This window comes from Nansenia antarctica (assembly GCF_963989245.1).
Source record: "Nansenia antarctica genome assembly, contig: SCAFFOLD_123, whole genome shotgun sequence".
NCBI classification, from domain to species: Eukaryota; Metazoa; Chordata; class Actinopteri; order Argentiniformes; family Microstomatidae; genus Nansenia; species Nansenia antarctica.
The window spans coordinates 272,501-295,000 of record NW_027663086.1 but is presented as its reverse complement, the minus strand read 5'-3'; the positions used below and the strand labels follow the sequence as shown (position 1 = coordinate 295,000).

General features: G+C 49.8%; 1 protein-coding gene across 1 annotated transcript in view; it reads right to left on the bottom strand.

The window, feature by feature from the left end:
* LOC308175318 (glypican-6-like) overlaps window positions 1-22,500 on the bottom strand; it is a gene marked incomplete at both ends in the record, with an annotated part of 215,632 nt that overhangs the window by 20,446 nt on the left and 172,686 nt on the right. The window contains 3 exons of the mRNA XM_080551002.1: window positions 15,385-15,414; window positions 16,344-16,487; window positions 21,326-21,456. Of these exons, the coding sequence (XP_080407128.1) occupies window positions 15,385-15,414; window positions 16,344-16,487; window positions 21,326-21,456 (305 nt within the window). The remainder of the gene's footprint in view (window positions 1-15,384; window positions 15,415-16,343; window positions 16,488-21,325; window positions 21,457-22,500) is intronic.

The following is a 22,500-nucleotide window of genomic DNA, read 5'->3' as shown; positions in this document are numbered from 1 at the left end:
GAGAGAGGGGGGGAGGAGAAGAGGGGGGGGAGGGAGAGAGGGGGGAGGAGAGAGAGGGGGAGGAGGAGAGAGAGGGGGGGGGAGAGAGAGAGGGGGGGAGGAGAGGGCGGGGAGGAGGAGAGGGCAGGGGGGGGGGGGAGAGGGGAGGGAGGAGAGGGCGGGGGGGAGGAGAGAGAGGGGGGGAGGAGAGAGAGGGGGGGAGGAGAGAGAGGAGGGGAGGAGAGAGAGGGGGGAGGAGAGAGAGGGGGGAGAGAGAGAGGGGGGGAGGTAGAGAGAGGGGGGAGGAGAGAGAGGGGGGGAGGAGAGGGGGGGGGGGAGGAGAGAGAGGGGGGGAGGAGAGAGAGGGGGGGAGGAGAGAGAGGGGGGGGAGGAGAGGGCGGGGGGGAGGAGAGGGCGGGGGGGAGGAGAGGGCAGGGGGGGGGAGAGGAGGGGAGGAGAGAGAGGGGGGAGGAGAGGGCGGGGGGGAGGAGAGGGCAGGGGGGGGAGAGGGGAGGGAGGAGAGGGCGGGGGGGGGAGGAGAGAGAGGGGGGGAGGAGAGAGAGGGGGGAGGAGAGAGAGGAGGGGAGGAGAGAGAGGGGGAGGAGAGAGAGGGGGGGAGGATAGAGAGGGGGGGAGGAGAGAGAGGGGGGGAGGAGAGGGCAGGGGGGAGGAGAGAGAGGGGGGAGGAGAGAGAGGGGGGGAGGAGAGAGAGGAGGGGAGGAGAGAGAGGGGGGAGGAGAGAGAGGGGGGAGGAGAGAGAGGGGGGAGGATAGAGAGGGGGGGAGGAGAGAGAGGGGGGGAGAGGAGGGCCAGGAGGGGAGGAGAGGGCAGGGGGGGGGGAGAGGGGAGGGAGGAGATAGAGAGAACGCAGAGGGAGAGAGGGAAAGAGGAGGGAGAGTGCAAGTCTTGATGCAGAAGCTCCAGTGTTAATCTACAGAACTGAAGTTGTTTCATAACTGAGAGACTGAGAGAGTCTGAGGTGATTCATCTATTCTACCTTCTGAAAGTGTCAAATAGAACCTGTCCAGGACCAGCAGCAGGTAATGAAACAGTCCTAGCCTGTGATAGAACCTGTCCAGGACCAGCAGCAGGTAATGAAACAGTCCTAGCCTGTGGTGATTAGATTAAGAAGGACCTCGGTGCTTTGAGCAGAAAGTGCTGCTGAGGAAAGAATCTGGGAGACTGAGAGACTGTCTCTGCACTGAGTCTGGACAACAGCAGACCAGAGAATAGAACCAGTGTACCGTTAATATACATCACCAGCCTGTTACACACTCACCGTAGGACACTTTATTAGGAACACTAGCAACAATACTCAAACAGGCTGTGGCATTCAAGCCATGATGGATATTGGTATTAATGGGCCCAAAGTGTGCAAGAAAACATTCCCCACACCACCACACCACCTCCACCAGCTTGGACTGCTGACACAAGGCAGGTTGGGTCCATGGAGTCATGCAGGTGTTCCTAATAAAGTGTCCGGGGACTGTATATTACATAAACTCACTGTCCTTCTCTATATTCCACACACACACACACACACACACACACACACACACACACACACACACACAGAGATATCACAGATGCTAGACACATTTCGCTACGACAAAACACCTTCAACAAAGCATTACTCAGGGCTTGACATTAAGCTTTTTCAGGTACTTGTCCTTCGGACAAGTGAACTTATCTTTTACTTGTTCGAGAGCTCAAGTTACTTGTCCAAATATGACGACACGTGTGTTGGAATAACAATTACTGTGGATCTATGTGCACGCCAGAGTACGTTCGATTTCAAGTTTAAAGTAAAGGGGTCATGCCAGCATTAATGTTTTGATTCAAAGGCATGATTTGCCAGATTCTCTAGGCATGATTTACATTTTTTGTTATTTAATGAAGTTGAATTTGGTTTTGGAATTTGAAATTCTAATCAATATTCACAATGAATTAGTTCTTAGTAGTGTTCTTATTTGTTGATAATGTGACAACATGCCCGACGTAGTGTGACAGTTTACCCGCTGATGGGGAAAATTGTCACAAATGCACAATGCCGCGCTCCCCTACTCAGCGGACATATTGTTTGACAAGGCAGCTACATTGACAAGGCAGCTACATTGACAAGGCAGCAGACATTGACAAGGCAGCTACATTGACAAGGCAGCATACATTGACAAGGCAGCATACATTGACAAAGCAACATACATTGACAAGGCAGCATACATTGACCAGGCAGAATACATTGACAAGGCAGCTACATTGACAAGGCAGCTACATTGACAAGGCAGCTACATTGACAAGGCAGCATACATTGACAAGGCAGCTACATTGACAAGGCAGCATAAATTGAAAGGGCAGCAGACATTGACAAGGCAGCATACATTGACAAGGCAGCTACATTGACAAGCCAGCTACATTGACAAGGCAGAATACATTGACAAGGCAGCTACGTTGACAGAACACCGGCAATGGTGCTGGTGTTTCGTCCGATGACATTTTGCGTTTCCCGCTTTTCCATACATTTTCCACAAGCCAACTTCGCGGTCAAGAAGATTGGCACCTTTGCGGGCAGTAGAGTTAATAACGGTCACGCGCACGCAATAGCATTAGCATTTCTGATACAAGCTATGACGCGCCTCATAGGCAGCGAGAATGAGGTGCGGCATAGCTCGTTAAAACATGTATTACTTTTCCGATCGGACAACTGAAGGAGGAATTATGTTTTTGCGGATATTAATACACATTGATTTATTAATTTGTTTCTCTTTGTTTTGACTTGTGCGTCGGACAAGTGCAGGAGGAAGTCCACTTGTCTAAACATAAAATGTACTTGTCCCGGACAAGCAGACAAGCCTTAATAATATACTGTAGATCCTCTAAATCTTCTATGAATCTATTAAATCTCTATCTATCCTGCAGTAGAAGTATAGAGGCTCTCCACAGGGGATCTATGAGATATCGCTCTGATTCCCCAACCAACAACAGACTCTGTGGACATGTCAGAGTCTCTCACACTGACATGGATGATGAGAAGATCACTCCCTATTGGATGAGAGGATCACTCCCTATTGGATGAGAGGATCACACCCTATTGGATGAGAGGATCACACCCTATTGGATGAGAAGATCACTCCCTATTGGATGAGAGGATCACTCCCTATTGGATGAGAAGATCACTCCCTATTGGATGAGAGGATCACACCCTATTGGATGAGAAGATCACTCCCTATTGGATGAGAGGATCACTCCCTATTGGATGAGAAGATCACTCCCTATTGGATGAGAGGATCACTCCCTATTGGATGAGAGGATCACTCCCTATTGGATGAGAGGATCACACCCTATTGGATGAGAGGATCACTCCCTATTGGATGAGAAGATCACTCCCTATTGGATGAGAGGATCACTCCCTATTGGATGAGAGGATCACACCCTATTGGATGAGAAGATCACTCCCTATTGGATGAGAAGATCATTCCCTATTGGATGAGAAGATCACTCCCTATTGGATGAGAGAATCACTCCCTATTGGATGAGAAGATCACTCCCTATTGGATGAGAAGATCACTCCCTATTGGATGAGAGGATCACACCCTATTGGATGAGAAGATCACTCCCTATTGGATGAGAAGATCACTCCCTATTGGATGAGAGAATCACTCCCTATTGGATGAGAGGATCACACCCTATTGGATGAGAAGATCACTCCCTATTGGATGAGAAGATCACACCCTATTGGATGAGAGAATTACTCCCTATTGGATGAGAGAATCACTCCCTATTGGATGAGAGGATCACACCCTATTGGATGAGAAGATCACTCCCTATTGGATGAGAAGATCACTCCCTATTGGATGAGAAGATCACTCCCTATTGGATGAGAAGATCACTCCCTATTGGATGAGAGAATTACTCCCTATTGGATGAGAAGATCACTCCCTATTGGATGAGAAGATCACTCCCTATTGGATGAGAGGATCACTCCCTATTGGATGAGAGGATCACTCCCTATTGGATGAGAAGATCACTCCCTATTGGATGAGAGGATCACTCCCTATTGGATGAGAGGATCACTCCCTATTGGATAAGAAGATCACTCCCTATTGGATGAGGCAGGATGGCATCCCTGTTCTCCTCAGCGCCTCTGTAGATTATCAACAGTGATTTCACCTCCACACAACTCTCATCTGGCCCAGCGCACCAACACCAACAACACCACAGTCCCACAGTCCCCACCATGTCCCTCTGAAAAGCACCTACGATGCAGTGTGTGTGTGTACACAGTGTGTGTATACAGTGTGTGTGTGTGTATACAGTGGGTGTGTGTGTGTGTGTGTGTGTTCGTGTGTGTGTGTGTGTATACAGTGTGTGTGTGTACAGTGTGTGTGTGTGTATACAGTGTGTGAGTGAGTGTGTGTGTGTGTGAGTGTGTATGTGTGTGTGTGTGTGTGTGTGTGTGTGTGTAAGTGTGTGGGTGGGGGGTGAACGGGGGCAAGTTGAGAGTTTGCCTCGGAGGAGGAGATGAATGATTGAACAAGATCGAAAGTCGAGGAGATTATGGAGCAGAGAGGGAGGAGAGAGAGAGGAGAGAGAGAGGGGTGGCCTGTTCCCTAGGAGGGAGGGAGGGAGAGAGGGAGAGAGAGAGAGAGAGAGAGAGAGAGAGAGAGAGAGAGAGAGAGGGAAGAGAGAGAGAGAGAGAGGGGTGGCCTGTTCCCTTGGAGGAGAGAGAGAGAGAGAGAGAGAGAGAGAGAGAGAGAGAGAGAGAGAGAGAGAGAGAGGGAGGAGTTGAAGAAGAGGATATGGGTGCATCTCCAAAGGGGGAGAGAGGGGAGGAGGAGAGAGGGGAGGAGGAGGAAGAGAGAGGGGAGGAGGAGGAGAGAGGGGAGGAGGAGGAGGAGAGAGGGGAGGAGGAGAGAGGGGAGGAGGAGGAGGAGAGAGGGGAGGAGGAGCACCACTGAGTTGGTTGTCAGGAGGATGAATGAAGGGATGAGCGAGAGGAAGACATGGATGGAGGTAAGAGGAGCTGCTGCTGCCTCCTGAGGACGCTGAGGAGGTTATGCAGATGTGACCCTGATGAGGGGGAAGCATTAGGATGCAACACCAGCCTCTGGCCCTGACGTATCTGAGGAGGAGAGGGGGGAAGCAATAAGATGCAACACCAGCCTCTGGCCCTGACGTATCTGAGGAGGAGGAGAGGGGGAAGCATTAGGATGCCACACCAGCCTCTGGCCCTGACGTATCTGAGGAGGAGAGGGGGGAAGCAATAAGATGCAACACCAGCCTCTGGCCCTGACGTATCTGAGGAGGAGGAGAGGGGGAAGCATTAGGATGCAACACCAGCCTCTGGCCCTGACGTATCTGAGGAGGAGAGGGGGGAAGCAATAGGATGCAACACCAGCCTCTGGCCCTGACGTATCTGAGGAGGAGGAGAGGGGGAAGCATTAGGATGCAACACCAGCCTCTGGCCCTGACATATCTGAGGAGGAGAGGGGGAAGCAATAGGATGCAACACCAGCCCCTGGCCCTGACGTATCTGAGGAGGAGGAGAGGGGGAATCATTAGGATGCAATACCAGCCCCTGGCCCTGACGTATCTGAGGAGGAGAGGGGGGAAGCAATAGGATGCAACACCAGCCTCTGGCCCTGACGTATCTGAGGAGGAGAGGGGGAAGCATTAGGATGCAACACCAGCCTCTGGCCCTGACGTATCTGAGGAGGAGGAGAGGGGGAAGCATTAGGATGCAACAACAGCCTCTGGCCCTGACATATCTGAGGAGGAGGAGAGGGGGAAGCATTAGGATGCAACACCAGCCCCTGGCCCTGACGTATCTGAGGAGGAGGAGAGGGGGAAGCATTAGGATGCAACACCAGCCCCTGGCCCTGACGTATCTGAGGAGGAGAGGGGGAAGCATTAGGATGCAACACCAGTCCCTGGCCCTGACGTATCTGAGGAGGAGGAGAGGGGGAAGCAATAGGATGCAACACCAGCCCCTGGCCCTGACGTATTTGAGGAGGAGGAGAGGGGGAAGCAATAGGATGCAACACCAGCCTCTGGCCCTGACGTATCTGAGGAGGAGAGGGGGAAGCAATAGGATGCAACACCAGCCTCTGGCCCTGACGTATCTGAGGAGGAGGAGAGGGGGAAGCATTAGGATGCAACACCAGCCTCTGGCCCTGACGTATCTGAGGAGGAGAGGAGGGGGAAGCATTAGGATGCAACACCAGCCCCTGGCCCTGACGTATCTGAGGAGGAGAGGGGGAAGCATTAGGATGCAACACCAGCCCCTGGCCCTGACGTATCTGAGGAGGAGGAGAGGGGGAAGCATTAGGATGCAACACCAGCCCCTGGCCCTGACGTATCTGAGGAGGAGGAGAGGGGGAAGCATTAGGATGCAACACCAGCCCCTGGCCCTGACGTATCTGAGGAGGAGGAGAGGGGGAAGCATTAGGATGCAACACCAGCCTCTGGCCCTGACGTATCTGAGGAGGAGGAGAGGGGGAAGCATTAGGATGCACCACCAGCCTCAGGCTCTCAGGCCCACACAGCCACAGGGGGAGCAGGACAGTTCAGGTGTAACACCAGCCTCAGGCTCTCAGGCCCACACAGCCACAGGGGGAGCAGGACAGTTCAGCACACAGCCACAGGGGGAGCAGGACAGTTCAGTTGTAACACCAGCCTCAGGCTCTCAGGCCCACACAGCCACAGGGGGAGCAGGACAGTTCAGGTGTAACACCAGCCTCAGGCTCTCAGGCCCACACAGCCACAGGGGGAGCAGGACAGTTCAGTTGTAACACCAGCCTCAGGCTCTCAGGCCCACACAGCCACAGGGGGAGCAGGACAGTTCACCACACAGCCACAGGGGGAGCAGGACAGTTCACCACACAGCCACAGGGGGAGCAGGACAGTTCACCACACAGCCACAGGGGGAGCAGGACAGTTCACCACACAGCCACAGGGGGAGCAGGACAGTTCACCACACAGCCACAGGGGGAGCAGGACAGTTCAGCACACAGCCACAGGGGGAGCAGGACAGTTCACCACACAGCCACAGGGGGAGCAGGACAGTTCACCACACAGCCACAGGGGGAGCAGGACAGTTCACCACACAGCCACAGGGGGAGCAGGACAGTTCACCACACAGCCACAGGGGGAGCAGGACAGTTCACCACACAGCCACAGGGGGAGCAGGACAGTTCACCACACAGCCACAGGGGGAGCAGGACAGTTCAGTACACAGCCACAGGGGGAGCAGGACAGTTCACCACACAGCCACAGGGGGAGCAGGACAGTTCACCACACAGCCACAGGGGGAGCAGGACAGTTCACCACACAGCCACAGGGGGAGCAGGACAGTTCACCACACAGCCACAGGGGGAGCAGGACAGTTCACCACACAGCCACAGGGGGAGCAGGACAGTTCACCACACAGCCACAGGGGGAGCAGGACAGTTGTAACACGTTCATTTACCCAGCTGCTCTGAATAACACGCCTGGCTGCACAGTCTCCCACTTCACATAACAACACCTCTGCCACTGTGTAATAAGGCTTTGCCACTGTGTAATAAGGCTTTGCCACTGTGTAATAAGGCTTTGCCACTGTGTAATAAGGCTGTGCCACTGTGTAATAAGGCTTTGCCACTGTGTAATAAGGCTTTGCCACTGTGTAATAAGGCTGTGCCACTGTGTAATAAGGCTTTGCCACTGTGTAATAAGGCTGTGCCACTGTGTAATAAGGCTTTGCCACTGTGTAATAAGGCTTTGCCACTGTGTAATAAGGCTTTGCCACTGTGTAATAAGGCTTTGCCACTGTGTAATAAGGCTGTGCCACTGTGTAATAAGGCTTTGCCACTGTGTAATAAGGCTGTGCCACTGTGTAATAAGGCTTTGCCACTGTGTAATAAGGCTGTGCCACTGTGTAATAAGGCTTTGCCACTGTGTAATAAGGCTTTGCCACTGTGTAATAAGGCTTTGCCACTGTGTAATAAGGCTTTGCCACTGTGTAATAAGGCTGTGCCACTGTGTAATAAGGCTTTGCCACTGTGTAATAAGGCTGTGCCACTGTGTAATAAGGCTTTGCCACTGTGTAATAAGGCTTTGCCACTGTGTAATAAGGCTTTGCCACTGTGTAATAAGGCTGTGCCACTGTGTAATAAGGCTTTGCCACTGTGTAATAAGGCTGTGCCACTGTGTAATAAGGCTTTGCCACTGTGTAATAAGGCTGTGCCACTGTGTAATAAGGCTTTGCCACTGTGTAATAAGGCTGTGCCACTGTGTAATAAGGCTTTGCCACTGTGTAATAAGGCTTTGCCACTGTGTAATAAGGCTTTGCCACTGTGTAATAAGGCTTTGCCACTGTGTAATAAGGCTTTGCCACTGTGTAATTAGGCTTTGCCACTGTGTAATAGAAGCTTTGCCATCGTAGGAATTAAACGTAATGGATCTGCTAATGGAACGCACTGAACTCTGTAACCGTTAGCAACACAGCAGCTCCTCTGGTTATTCATGAGGAAAACAACGGTTCTACTTTTTTCTTCTTCTTCTACGGCCTCCTGCATCAGGGGAGGCTGGTGGAGGTAGACATCACCGTCCTCCGATGTCTACCTCCCCCAGCCTCCCCTGGTGTTCTACCTCCCCCAGCCTCCCCTGGTGTTCTACCTCCCCCAGCCTCCCCTGGTGTTCTACCTCCCCCAGCCTCCCCTGGTGTTCTACCTCCCCCAGCCTCCCCTGGTGTTCTACCTCCCCCAGCCTCCCCTGGTGTTCTACCATCACCAGCCTCCCCTGGTGTTCTACCTCCACCAGCCTCCCCTGGTGTTCTACCTCCCCCAGCCTCCCCTGGTGTTCTACCTTCTCCAGCCTCCCCTGGTGTTCTACCTCCTCCAGCCTCCCCTGGTGTTCTACCTCCCCCAGCCTCCCCTGGTGTTCTACCTCCCCCAGCCTCCCCCTGGTGTTCTACCTCCCCCAGCCTCCCCTGGACTCTACTAACGTGTGTGTGCGTCCTCCATGTTAAACAGTAGTACTGACACTGCCCTGTACGCCATGTTTCATCTCCTACATGGACAGCAGCTCAGCCGTTCTGGTGGTTTGACTTTATTGATTATTAACCTGCATCCCTCTAATCTCTCCATGTGAATCTCCACTTAACTATTAACCTGCATCCCTCTAATCTCTCCATGTGAATCTTCACTTAACGCTGTAGCTATAAAACTCTGCCAGGGTAAGAAGCTCCACAACAGTAAAGCTCCTTTGGCCCAAGAAATTACACTCAAAGTGCTTCTACCTTCCCTTCCCTCCTCCACCTCCCCCTCCTCCTCCTCCTCCACCTCCTCCTCTTCTTCCTGCTCCTCTTCCTCTTCCTCTTCCCCCTCCTGCTCCTCTTCCCCCTCCTCCTCCTCTTCCTCTTCCCCCTCCTGCTCCTCTTCCTCTTCCCCCTCCTCCTCCTCTTCCTCTTCCCCCTCCACCTCCTCCTCTTCGCAGGGAAGCGCACACCGCTGTACAGCTCCACCAGGGCCAACCTAAAGCGCGGCATCAAAGCGGCCAAGGCAGAGCACAGAGAGAAGATTGAGGAATGCCTCCTGAACAACGACTCCAGGCGGATGTGGCAGGGGGTTCAGCAGATGACAAACTTCAGAGCCAACAGGCTCACAGCCGCAGAGGACGACCCCCTGCTGGCGGGAAAGCTGAACACCTTCTACGCCCGGTTCGACGAGGGGCGAACGGAGGTAACCACAACACAGACACCACTCTCTCCAGCTCTCAGCAGCCTCACCCTCACAGAGCACGAGGTGAGACGCGTACTGAAGGCGGTGGACCCCAGGAAAGCCTCGGGGCCGGATGGCATCCTGGGATGGGTGCTGAGAGACTGCGCCGACCAGCTGGCCGGGGTTTTCACCAACATCTTTAACCAGTCCCTGTCCCAGGCCACCGTCCCACCCTGCCTGAAAACCTCAACTATCATCCCAGTCACGAAGAAAAGCACGGTGAGCTGCCTAAACGACTACCGCCCGGTGGCACTCACACCAATCATCATGAAGTGCTTCGAGAAACTAGTCCGGGCCCACATACTCACACGCCTCCCGCCCAACCTGGATCCATACCAGTTCGCCTACAGAGCCCACAGGTCCACAGAGGACGCCATAGCGACGACTCTCCACTCTATCCCACCTGGAGAGGGGAAACAGCTACGCGAGACTGCTCTTCGTGGACTTCAGCTCCGCCTTTAACACCATCCTTCCAGACAGGCTAGTGACCAAACTACTAGACCTGGGTCTATCACACTCTATATGTGCGTGGATCAAGGACTTCCTGACCGACCGCCCCCAGAGGGTGCGGGTGGGCCCCCACACCTCCACAGCCCTCAGCCTCAGCACTGGGTCACCCCAGGGCTGCGTGCTAAGCCCCATCCTCTACAACCTCTACACCCACGACTTCACCCCCATCCACCCCAGCAACTACATCGTAAAGTTTGCAGACGACACCACCGTGGTGGGATGTATCTCGGGGGTGGACGAGGCGGCGTACAGGGATGAGGTAGAGCAATTGAGCAAGCTGTGCAAGGTTAACAACCTGCTGCTAAACAAGTCAAAGACCCAGGAATTCATCGTAGACTTCAGGAGGAAAAAGTCCGAGATCCTGCCCCTGCTCATCGACGGAGAGAGCGTGGAGAAAGTCTCAAACCTCCGATTCCTGGGACACATCATGCGGGATGACCTGGCCTGGAAGGACAACACTAAAGGCACCATCAAGAGGGCACAACAGCGGCTATACACCCTGAGATGCCTCAAGAAACAACACAGCAAGCAGGAGATGCTGGTGGCCTTCTACCACGGCGCAGTGGAGAGTATCCTCACCTTCGGCATCTCCAACTGGTACCACAGCTGCACGGCAGCGGAGAGAAGCGATCTACAGAGAGTCGTGAGAACAGCACAGAGGATCACCGGCGCCACCCTCCCCTCTCTGGAGGAGCTGTACAAAACACGCTGTCTCAGGAGGGCCTCCAAGATCTCCAAGGACCCGACCCACCCTGGGCACGAACACTTTGTCAAGCTGCCCTCGAACAGGAGGTACAGGACCCCGGCCGCTAAGACAAACAGACTGAAGGACAGCTTCTACCACAGGGCCGTCAAGGCCCTGAACACAGAAAAGGCCTAAGTTCTGGGCCCAGGACAGTCCGGACGGATTGTATGGCAGCTAGTGCTGAGGCACAAACATGTACATTTTCAAACCTGCAAACTGTGACACTTTAAAATAATGTGAAAAAATACTTTCTTGTGAAATATGACAACCCTAGTTGACTATCTGTGCAGTATAGTACAGTGGATTGTGTACATAGCCTCTATTGATGTAAACCAGCTCCTTACCTTCTTGTGATTTTATGCATCTATGCTTTTTCCAAAATGTGTTTCTTTTTCCTTTCCTAAACACCAGGGGAGCCCCCCCTCCTAAATTTCGTTGTTTGGTACCTGTACTGTAACAATGACAAATAAAGTCTATCTATCTATCTTGCCCCTCCCCCTCGCCAGGGTAAAAAGCTCCACAACAGTAAAGGTCCTTTTGCCCGAGAAATGACAGTCAAAGTGCTTCCACCTTCCCTCGCCAGCCACGTTGTAAAAAATATGAAAGAAATACCTCAACAACAACCATCCTACCGTCTCTCTCTCACGCCACAGTGGTTTTTACTGTAACAGAGACATTAGCTGGATGTGCCCAGTAGCGTGAGTTAGCCTCCACTCTGACTGGGTTTACTCTGCCCACTGGCCCAGACAGGAAGTAGCGTCGTGGCTTCGGGGAGAGAGCCAGAATAGAGGCGAGCGGAGCGTCTGAAAGGCTCCGACTCCATTAAGCTGTAACTTAAACCGTCCGACGGAATACGGAATGTCCCTCGGTTCTAGAACGATTTCAAAACTGGCTGTGTGGACACTGAGACATAGAGAGCTTTGCTTTCTACGAGCGAGCGGCGCTCTCCTCTTCCTCTCCTCTTCCTCTCCTCTTCCCCTCCTCTCCTCCTCCTCTCCTCTTCCCCCTGCCAACCGCATCCTCGTCCATCACCGTTTCGTGTTCGTAAACCAGTGAAAAGTGAAAACATCTAACCGTGAGTTGCCACTTAACTGGAGAAGTGATACACAACGGCGGTGATGACAGACAGACTAGTGTGATGATCTGTTTAGTGTGAAGTGGAGGAAAACGGTATAATTAGATCAGCAAAAGACGTGGTGTTAATTTGGCACCTTTTTCAAAATAAAAATTACATCCTGACACATTGATGCATTCGTTGTCTAGAACTCAAATTCAAGGACGATACACAATGAAAAATAGCGCTAACAAACGTGAAATGAGACAGTGCAAGCTACACAAACACACAAGCATCTGGACTAAACTTAAGACAGTAAGTAAAGTCAGTTAGTCAGTTAGTCAGTTAGTAAACTAAGACAGGACTAACCAGGCATTGTTCTAAACTAGACAGCACTCAAATTGCCCATGTTTGGGCTCCATGAATATAGAGAATGTTAATTTTTAAATTGTCTCTTTATAATTCAATGATTTTAGGGCAGAACCCAGTGGGAGTTTACAGCAGTAAGGCTTGTTTGTATTATGACACGCGTCATAACAATAACTTACTGAAACTGAAACTTCTATAAGCAGCTCAAGTTGATATTTACAGCTCAAATGCCTTTAGGAGCACTGCAGTGAGAACTTGTGACAAACACTGCAGAGTGACTACCTGTCTTCCACCGTAGACTGAAGACCTCCATCTCTTCATAAAGACCCATCTCTACATAGACCCATCTCTTCATAAAGACCCGTCTCTTCATAAAGACCCGTCTCCACATAAAGACCCATCTCTACATAAAGACCCATCTCTACATAAAGACCCGTCTCTACATAAAGACCCATCTCTACATAAAGACCCATCTCTACATAAAGACCCATCTCTACATAAAGACCCATCTCTTCATAAAGACCCGTCTCTACATAAAGACCAATCTCTACATAAAGACCCATCTCTACATAAAGACCAATCTCTACATAAAGACCCATCTCTACATAAAGACCCATCTCTACATAAAGACCCATCTCTACATAAAGACCCATCTCTACATAAAGACCCATCTCTACATAAAGACCCATGTCTACATAAAGACCCATCTCTACATAAAGACCCATCTCTACATAAAGACCCATCTCTACATAAAGACCCATCTCTACATAAAGACCCATCTCTACATAAAGACCCATCAGCCTTAGAGCAGCGTTGTTCAGTAAACAGTCACACCACCCAAACAGTCATCCAATCACATTCCAACATCCAAACAGTCATCCAATCACATCAGCAACACCCAAACAGTCATCCAATCACATCAGCAACACCCAAACAGTCATCCAATCACATTAACAACATCCAAACAGCAACATCACTACAAAGGAAAAAGAAAATAAGAACAGGAGATACTGTATATGGATGGGAAATAATATGAAGTTTAACGCGCCAGCACAGCAAACAACCTGCCATCAATTGTGCTTAAATGCTTAAATGCTTAAATGAGCCTGAATACATGTAAATATGCTGCCGCCCATCAACAGCACAGGCAGTCCATCTCTGCATGTCACTCTGAGGAATGTAAGAAACAGGAGGAGGGCAAAGACTTGGGGTGTGTGTGGGGGGATGGGAAGGGTTCCAGGAGACAGATGAGAGATGGAGGTTATATACAGATGAGAGATGGAGGTTATAGACAGATGAGAGATGGAGGTTATAGACAGATGAGAGATGGAGGTTATATACAGATGAGAGATGGAGGTTATAGACAGATGAGAGATGGAGGTTATATACAGATGAGAGATGAAGGTTATATACAGATGAGAGATGGAGGTTATATACAGATGAGAGATGGAGGTTATATACAGATGAGAGATGGAGGTTATATACAGATGAGAGATGGAGGTTATAGACAGATGAGAGATGGAGGTTATATACAGATGAGAGATGGAGGTTATATACAGATGAGAGATGGAGGTTATATACAGATGAGAGATGGAGGTTATATACAGATGAGAGATGGAGGTTATATACAGATGAGAGATGGAGGTTATAGACAGATGAGAGATGGAGGTTATATACAGATGAGAGATGGAGGTTATATACAGATGAGAGATGGAGGTTATATACAGATGAGAGATGGAGGTTATATACAGATGAGAGATGGAGGTTATAGACAGATGAGAGATGGAGGTTATATACAGATGAGAGATGGAGGTTATAGACAGATGAGAGATGGAGGTTATATACAGATGAGAGATGGAGGTTATAGACAGATGAGAGATGGAGGTTATAGACAGATGAGAGATGGAGGTTATATACAGATGAGAGATGGAGGTTATAGACAGATGAGAGATGGAGGTTATATACAGATGAGAGATGGAGGTTATAGACAGATGAGAGATGGAGGTTATATACAGATGAGAGATGGAGGTTATATACAGATGAGAGATGGAGGTTATATACAGATGAGAGATGGAGGTTATAGACAGATGAGAGATGGAGGTTATATACAGATGAGAGATGGAGGTTATATACAGATGAGAGATGGAGGTTATATACAGATGAGAGATGGAGGTTATATACAGATGAGAGATGGAGGTTATAGACAGATGAGAGATGGAGGTTATATACAGATGAGAGATGAAGGTTATAGACAGATGAGAGATGGAGGTTATAGACAGATGAGAGATGGAGGTTATATACAGATGAGAGATGGAGGTTATATACAGATGAGAGATGGAGGTTATAGACAGATGAGAGATGGAGGTTATATACAGATGAGAGATGGAGGTTATATACAGATGAGAGATGGAGGTTATATACAGATGAGAGATGGAGGTTATATACAGATGAGAGATGGAGGTTATAGACAGATGAGAGATGGAGGTTATAGACAGATGAGAGATGAAGGTTATATACAGATGAGAGATGGAGGTTATATACAGATGAGAGATGGAGGTTATATACAGATGAGAGATGGAGGTTATAGACAGATGAGAGATGGAGGTTATATACAGATGAGAGATGGAGGTTATAGACAGATGAGAGATGGAGGTTATATACAGATGAGAGATGGAGGTTATATACAGATGAGAGATGAAGGTTATAGACAGATGAGAGATGGAGGTTATAGACAGATGAGAGATGGAGGTTATATACAGATGAGAGATGGAGGTTATATACAGATGAGAGATGGAGGTTATATACAGATGAGAGATGGAGGTTATAGACAGATGAGAGATGGAGGTTATAGACAGATGAGAGATGGAGGTTATAGACAGATGAGAGATGGAGGTTATATACAGATGAGAGATGGAGGTTATATATATTATTAATATACAGTATATTAGATACAAGAACACAAGGAGGCTTACGCTGTGTTGCATCGTCCTCCAGACACTCCTCTGGGAGCAGCGCAGGAAAAACACAAGAACAGGAATTTTATTGAAAAAATAGAGAGAGAACGAGAGAGAGAGAAAGAGAGAGAGCGAGAGCGAGAGCGAGAGACAAAACATACCAGGAGCATTGTGATATAAATGCATTAGTCAGGAAACCAACAGCCACCACAGGATCTGAGAAATAACACTGCTGGGATATCAAATCCCCCTCCCTCCCTCCCTCCCCCCTGCCTCCCCCCTTCCCTCCCCCCTTCCCTCCCCCCTTCCCTCCCCCTCGAAAACGATGGCGCGCCGTTTCCTGGTTGCGTTTCGCTACGTTCCAACGAGCCTACGGTGGGATGTCTGCCTCCGCCAGCCTCCCCTGGTACACAGAGGCTTCCAACGCTTCTGATCTCACAGAGCCCAGATCTGCTCTGCAGGGCCGAACCAATCCTGACCTGAGTCAGAGAGCCCAGATCTGCTCTGCAGGGCCGAACCAATCCTGACCTGAGTCAGAGTTTGATAACTGGAAACTCTTCCTAACTCCTCATTGACGTCAATGCATCAATATGTGTGTTTTTTGGGGAGGCATTTCTGCTTTATTGGGATAGAGACAGTAGAGATTTGACAGGAAGGATGGGTGAGAGAGAGAGGAGGGATGACAAGAAGGATGGGAGAGAGAGAGGAGAGAGAGAGAGAGGAGGGATGACAGGAAGGATGGGTGAGGGAGAGAGAGGAGGGATGATAAGGATGGGTGAGAGAAAGAGAGAGGGATGACAGGAAGGATGGGTGAGAGAGAGAGGAGGGATGACAGGAAAGATGTGTGAGAGAGAGAGAGGAGGGATGACATGCTGGATAGGTCGATGGCCGGAATCGAACCGTGGGAACCCTGCGATTACGTGGCATGCGCCTTAGAGCGTCAATGCGATGGTGCGTGTGAGAGCCCTCCTCCTTACCAGTCTGTCCAGGCTGGTGCCAGCTGCGGTGGTGGGTCTCTCCTCAGGGCTGTAGGGTCTGAAGCGGGCGTTGAACACGTCGGAGACGCCCCGGGCAGACCTGCCCATCCCAGAGGCTTTCGGTTGGCCGCATCCTTGAAAGACCTGCAATTACCCCCCGAGAAATATAGACCCCAATTACTGCCACCACCACCACACTGGAGAGAAGGAGGCAACAATTACTGTAATGTACCCTGGATGGGGGGGAGGGAGGGAGGAGGGGAGATAGAGAGATAGAGGGAGAGAGACAGAGAGAGAGAGAGGGAGAGAGAGAGAGAGAGAGAGAGAGAGAGAGAGAGAGAGAGAGAGAGAGAGGGGGAGAGAGGTAGAGAGAAAGAGAAAGAGAAAGAGAGAGAGAGAGAGAGAGAGAGAGAGAGAGAGAGAGAGAGAGAGAGAAAGAGAGAGAGAGAGAGGTAGATAGAGAGAGAGAGAGAGAGAGAGACAGAGAGGGAGAGAGAGAGAGAGACAGAGAGGGAGAGAGAGAGAGACAGAGAGAGAGAGAGAGAGAGAGAGAGAGAGAGGTAGATAGAGAGAGAGAGAGAGAGAGAAAGAGAGAGAGAGAGAGGTAGATAGAGAGAGAGAGAGAGAGAGACAGAGAGAGAGAGAGACAGAGAGAGAGAGAGGGAGAGAGAGAGAGAGAGAGAGAGAGAGAGAGAGGGGGGAGAGAGGTAGAGAGAAAGAGAAAGAGAAAGAGAGAGAGAGAGAGAGAGAGAGAGAGAAAGAGAAAGAGAGAGAGAGAGAGAGAGAGAGAGAGGTAGAGAGAAAGAGAAAGAGAAAGAGAGAGAGAGAGAGAGAGAGAGAAAGAGAGAGGTAGAGAGAGAGAGAGAGAGACAGAGAGGGAGAGAGAGAGAGACAGAGAGGGAGAGAGAGAGAGACAGAGAGGGAGAGAGAGAGAGAGAGAGAGAGAGACAGAGAGGGAGAGAGAGAGAGACAGAGAGAGAGAGAGGTAGAGAGAGAGAGAGAGAGACAGAGAGAGAGACAGAGAGAGAGAGAGAGAGAGACAGAGAGGGAGAGAGAGAGAGAGACAGAGAGAGAGAGAGGATAACGTGGTACTCGTTACTGCTGGGAACAGTACTGGACCGTATGCATACCAGAGAATCCTTCTAGAACAGTCTAAAGACTCCACAACAGACTCTTCTGTCGCTCCAGCCAGATGAAACATCTTACAGGAAATTAAAACATCCATTCAAATGCCCCATGAAACATTTCTGTGGGAGGGTATAAAATAAAACATTGACTGAGCCACCTCTTATACACTGTCATTATGGATGTGGTTCTCTATGAATGGTCTCTATTGACACTGGGCCATTGTGGACGTGGTTTTCTATGAAAGGTATTCCTCTGCTTCTCGTGAGCCTCGAGAGAAACAAACAACCACAAACAAACACAACGCCAGCGTGGATTAGTGAGAGTGACAACTGGCCAAGTTCAAGGGAGAGAGAGGGAGGGAGAGAGAGCTTGCAGTGGCCTCTTTCCATAGAGGCATTTATATCTTTGTAAATGTTGTGACAGCGTGTGACAACACACCCCGCGCTCCCCTACTCATACTCAGCGGACATAATTGTGACACAGCCCAATGAAAAGGGCTACCTGTAGGCGAAATCATTTTTCAGTTTTGTACATGTGCTTAAACTACAGATTGTAAGCTTTCAAATGATGCATCATACATTGAAATCGGAAACAAATTGAAGACGACATGAGTATTTGAAAGTTGCTACACCGGAAATCACTAAGCACAGAAAATCCCCATCAAAGATAATGAATCCCCATCAAACAACAAGAAACGAAGTCATTGTGTTATAGATTACACTTATTTAATGAACGTAAAACTGTTCGGAAAAATAACGAGTGGGTACTTCACATCTTCGAGTTGAATGTTAGCTAAAAAAAACGAAAATCTGAAAGAAAAAAAAAAAAACTTTAAAGACGAATTTGACGTCTTTCTCATTTCCGAGAGGTGTCCAGAAACACCAGGAGCAGTCACAATATTGTTTGACAAGGCAGCTACATTGACAAGGCAGCTACATTGACAAGGCAGCTACATTGACATGGCAGCAGACATTGACAAGGCAGCTACATTGACAAGGCAGCATACATTGACAAGGCAGCTACATTGACAAGGCAGCTACATTGACAAGGCAGCTACATTGACAAGGCAGCATACCTTGACAATGCAGCATACATTGACAAAGCAGCATACATTGACAAGGCAGCTACATTGACAAGGCAGCTACATTGACAAGGCAGCTACATTGACAAGGCAGCTACATTGACAAGGCAGTTACATTGACAAGGCAGCTACATTGACAAGGCAGCTACATTGACAAGGCAGCTACATTGACATGGCAGCAGACATTGACAAGGCAGCTACATTGACAAGGCAGCATACATTGACAAGGCAGCTACATTGACAAGGCAGCTACATTGACAAGGCAGCATACCTTGACAATGCAGCATACATTGACAAAGCAGCATACATTGACAAGGCAGCAGACATTGACAAAGCAGCATACATTGACAAGGCAGCTACATTGACAAAGCAGCATACATTGACAAGGCAGTTACATTGACAAAGCAGCTACATTGACAAGGCAGCTACATTGACAAGGCAGCAGACATTGACAAGGCAGCTACATTGACAAGGCAGCATACATTGACAAGGCAGCAGACATTGACAAGGCAGCTACATTGACAAGGCAGAATACATTGACAAGGCAGCAGACATTGACAAGGCAGCAGGCATTGACAAGAGAGCTACATTGACAAGGCAGCTACATTGACAGGGCAGTTACATTGATAAGGCAGCTACATTGACAAGGCAGCATACATTGACAAGGCAGCAGGCATTGACAAGAGAGCATACATTGACAAGGCAGCATACATTGACAAGGCAGCATACATTGACAAGGCAGCTACATTGACAAGGCAGCATACATTGACAAGGCAGCTACATTGACAAGGCAGCATACATTGACAAGGCAGCTACATTTACAAGTCAGCATACATTGACAAGGCAGCTACATTGACAAGGCAGCAGACATTGACAAGGCAGCATACATTGACAAGGCAGCTTCATTGACAAGGCAGCTACATTGACAAGGCAGCATACATTGACAAGGCAGCTACATTGACAAGGCAGCATACATTGACAAGGCAGCTACATTGACAAGGCAGCATACATTGACAAGGCAGCTTCATTGACAAGGCAGCTACATTGACAAGGCAGCATACATTGACAAGGCAGCTACATTGACAAGGCAGCATACATTGACAAGGCAGCAGACATTGACAAGGCAGCATACCTTAACAAGGCAGCAGACATTGACAAGGCAGCAGACATTGACAAGGCAGCATACATTGGCAAGGCAGCTACATTGACATGGCAGCTATATTGACAAGGCAGCTATATTGACAAGGCAGCATACATTGACATGGCAGTAACATTGACAAGGCAGTATACATTGACAAGGCAGCTACATTGACAAGGCAGCATATTATTGACAAGGCAGCTACATTGGCAAGGCAGCCACATTGACAAGGTAGCATACATTGACATGGCAGCCACATTGACAAGGCAGCATACATTGGCAAGGCAGCTACAGTGACAAGGCAGCTACGTTGACAGAACACCGGTAATGGTGCTGGCGTTTCGACCGATGACATTTTGTGTTTCCCGCTTTTCCTGGCACCTGGCCAGTTTTACCGGTCTCTCTCAGGTGTCTCTCTCAGGTGTCTCTCTCAGGTGTCTCTCTCAGGTGTCTCTCTCTCAGGTGTCTCTCTCTCAGGTGTCTCTCTCTCAGGTGTCTCTCTCAGGCGTCTCTCTCAGGCGTCTCTCTCAGGCGTCTCTCTCAGGCGTCTCTCTCAGGCGTCTCTCTCAGGTGTCTCTCTCAGGTGTCTCTCTCAGGTGTCTCTCTCAGGTGTCTCTCTCAGGTGTCTCTCTCAGGTGTCTCTCTCAGGTGTCTCTCTCAGGTGTCTCTCTCAGGTGTCTCTCTCAGGCGTCTCTCTCAGGTGTCTCTCTCAGGTGTCTCTCTCAGGTGTCTCTCTCAGGTGTCTCTCTCAGGTGTCTCTCTCAGGTGTCTCTCTCAGGTGTCTCTCTCAGGTGTCTCTCTCAGGCGTCTCTCTCAGGCGTCTCTCTCAGGTGTCTCTCTCAGGTGTCTCTCTCAGGTGTCTCTCTCAGGTGTCTCTCTCAGGTGTCTCTCTCAGGCGTCTCTCTCAGGTGTGGACCTGGAGACAAAGCTACAGTCTGGTGGCTCTGTGTAAGACCCAGTGGTGGGCAGGGAAAGAGAAGGAGAGGAGAGATGACGTGTTTCACTCTGACCTCTGACCTTGATGTGTCTCCATCAGGGAGGGGGGCTGAGGTCCACCAGAGGGGCACAAAACACAACTCCAGAAATAAAATATAAAGAAACAAAACATGGTTCTTGCACGCGCTTGAAGCAAACTCATGTCCTGACACCAGTATGTGGGTTTACACTCGTTTCTTGTCTCCGTACGGGGATGTGAACAAACAATTCCAATGCAGGATTTAACGATCCTTAACAAAAAGAAATGTTATGAAACCCAAAGGAATGTTCCCTTTTTATGAAACACACATCATGTACACCCTCAACCTTCACCACCACCGCCCCCGCCCCCCACTCTCTCTCTCTCTCTCTCTCTCTCTCTCTCTCTCTCTCTCTCTCTCTCTCTCTCTCTCTCTCTCTCTATTCAGTTCATCTCGACAGTTTCTTTCAGAGGATTCAACTGTGAACTTTGAAGTGTCAGTCAGCCACTCTATTATCGCCTCTGCTGAAAACGTTTGAAGCGTTTCAAGGCTTCTCTTCACAAACTAGTAGTACAATATCTTCAGAAATACACAAATTCTCAACATAACATCAGACAACAATGTTAGCTGGACCGTCAGAGGATTCAGTTGTCTCCCAGACGTCCCCAGCGGGCCGTACCTTGGCTGACACCTGCATGCTGTTGTCCTGCAGGGTCATGATGGCCTCTGAGATCTGGACGTCGATGGGCTCCATGACGGCCTCGATGTTGAAGGGACCCTCCAGCCTGTCTGCCACCAGCAGCATCGCATCTGAGAGAGACACAGAGACACGTCAGCCCCGACACACACACACACACACACACACACACACACACACACACACACACACACACACACACACACAAGACAGAGAGGGCAGGACACATCAGCTCAGACAGCACACACACACACACACACACACAAGACAGAGAGGGCAGGACACATCAGCTCAGACAGCACACACACACACACACACACACACACAAGACAGAGAGGGCAGGACACATCAGCTCAGACAGCACACACACACACACACACACACACACACACACACACACACACACACAAGACAGAGAGGGCAGGACACATCAGCTCAGACAGCACACACACACACACACACACACACACACACACACACACACACACACACCCTGAGGCGACAGACAACAGAGGGCAGGATACATCAGCTCAGGGCAGGATGAGCTCAGACAGGACGCACACACACCTGCTCACACACACACACACACACACACACACCTGCTCACACACACACACACACACACACCTGCTCACACACACACCTGCTCACACACACATACGACTGCAACACGCACATACAAACACAGAAATGATTTCAAAATGTATTTTTTGCTTGTGCGCGCACACGCACACACACACACACACACACACACACACCCACCCACGACTGCAATATGCACAAACAAACACAGAAAAATTATGTTTTGCTTGGCCGCCGTATATAATTATATGAATGGACATCATTGCATCATCTGAGAGAGCGGAACTTTGAAGTTGTAAGCAGCATCAGGGAGAAGACACACACACACACACACACAGTGGAGCATGGAGGTTGTAAGCGTTGTGAGCAGCATCAGGGAGAAACACACCAACACATCTAACGATCCTGAAACAGGAGCGACTGGTGAATTGATGATTCAGAATAAGACGTCTGCTAAATGCCAGAAATGTAAATGTGAATGTAGGAACCACAACCTCAAGCAGGAACTAAACATTCAACAGCCTTCTGCTCAGTGCTAACAAGTAACACAGATCGTCAATATCTCTGAACACAAA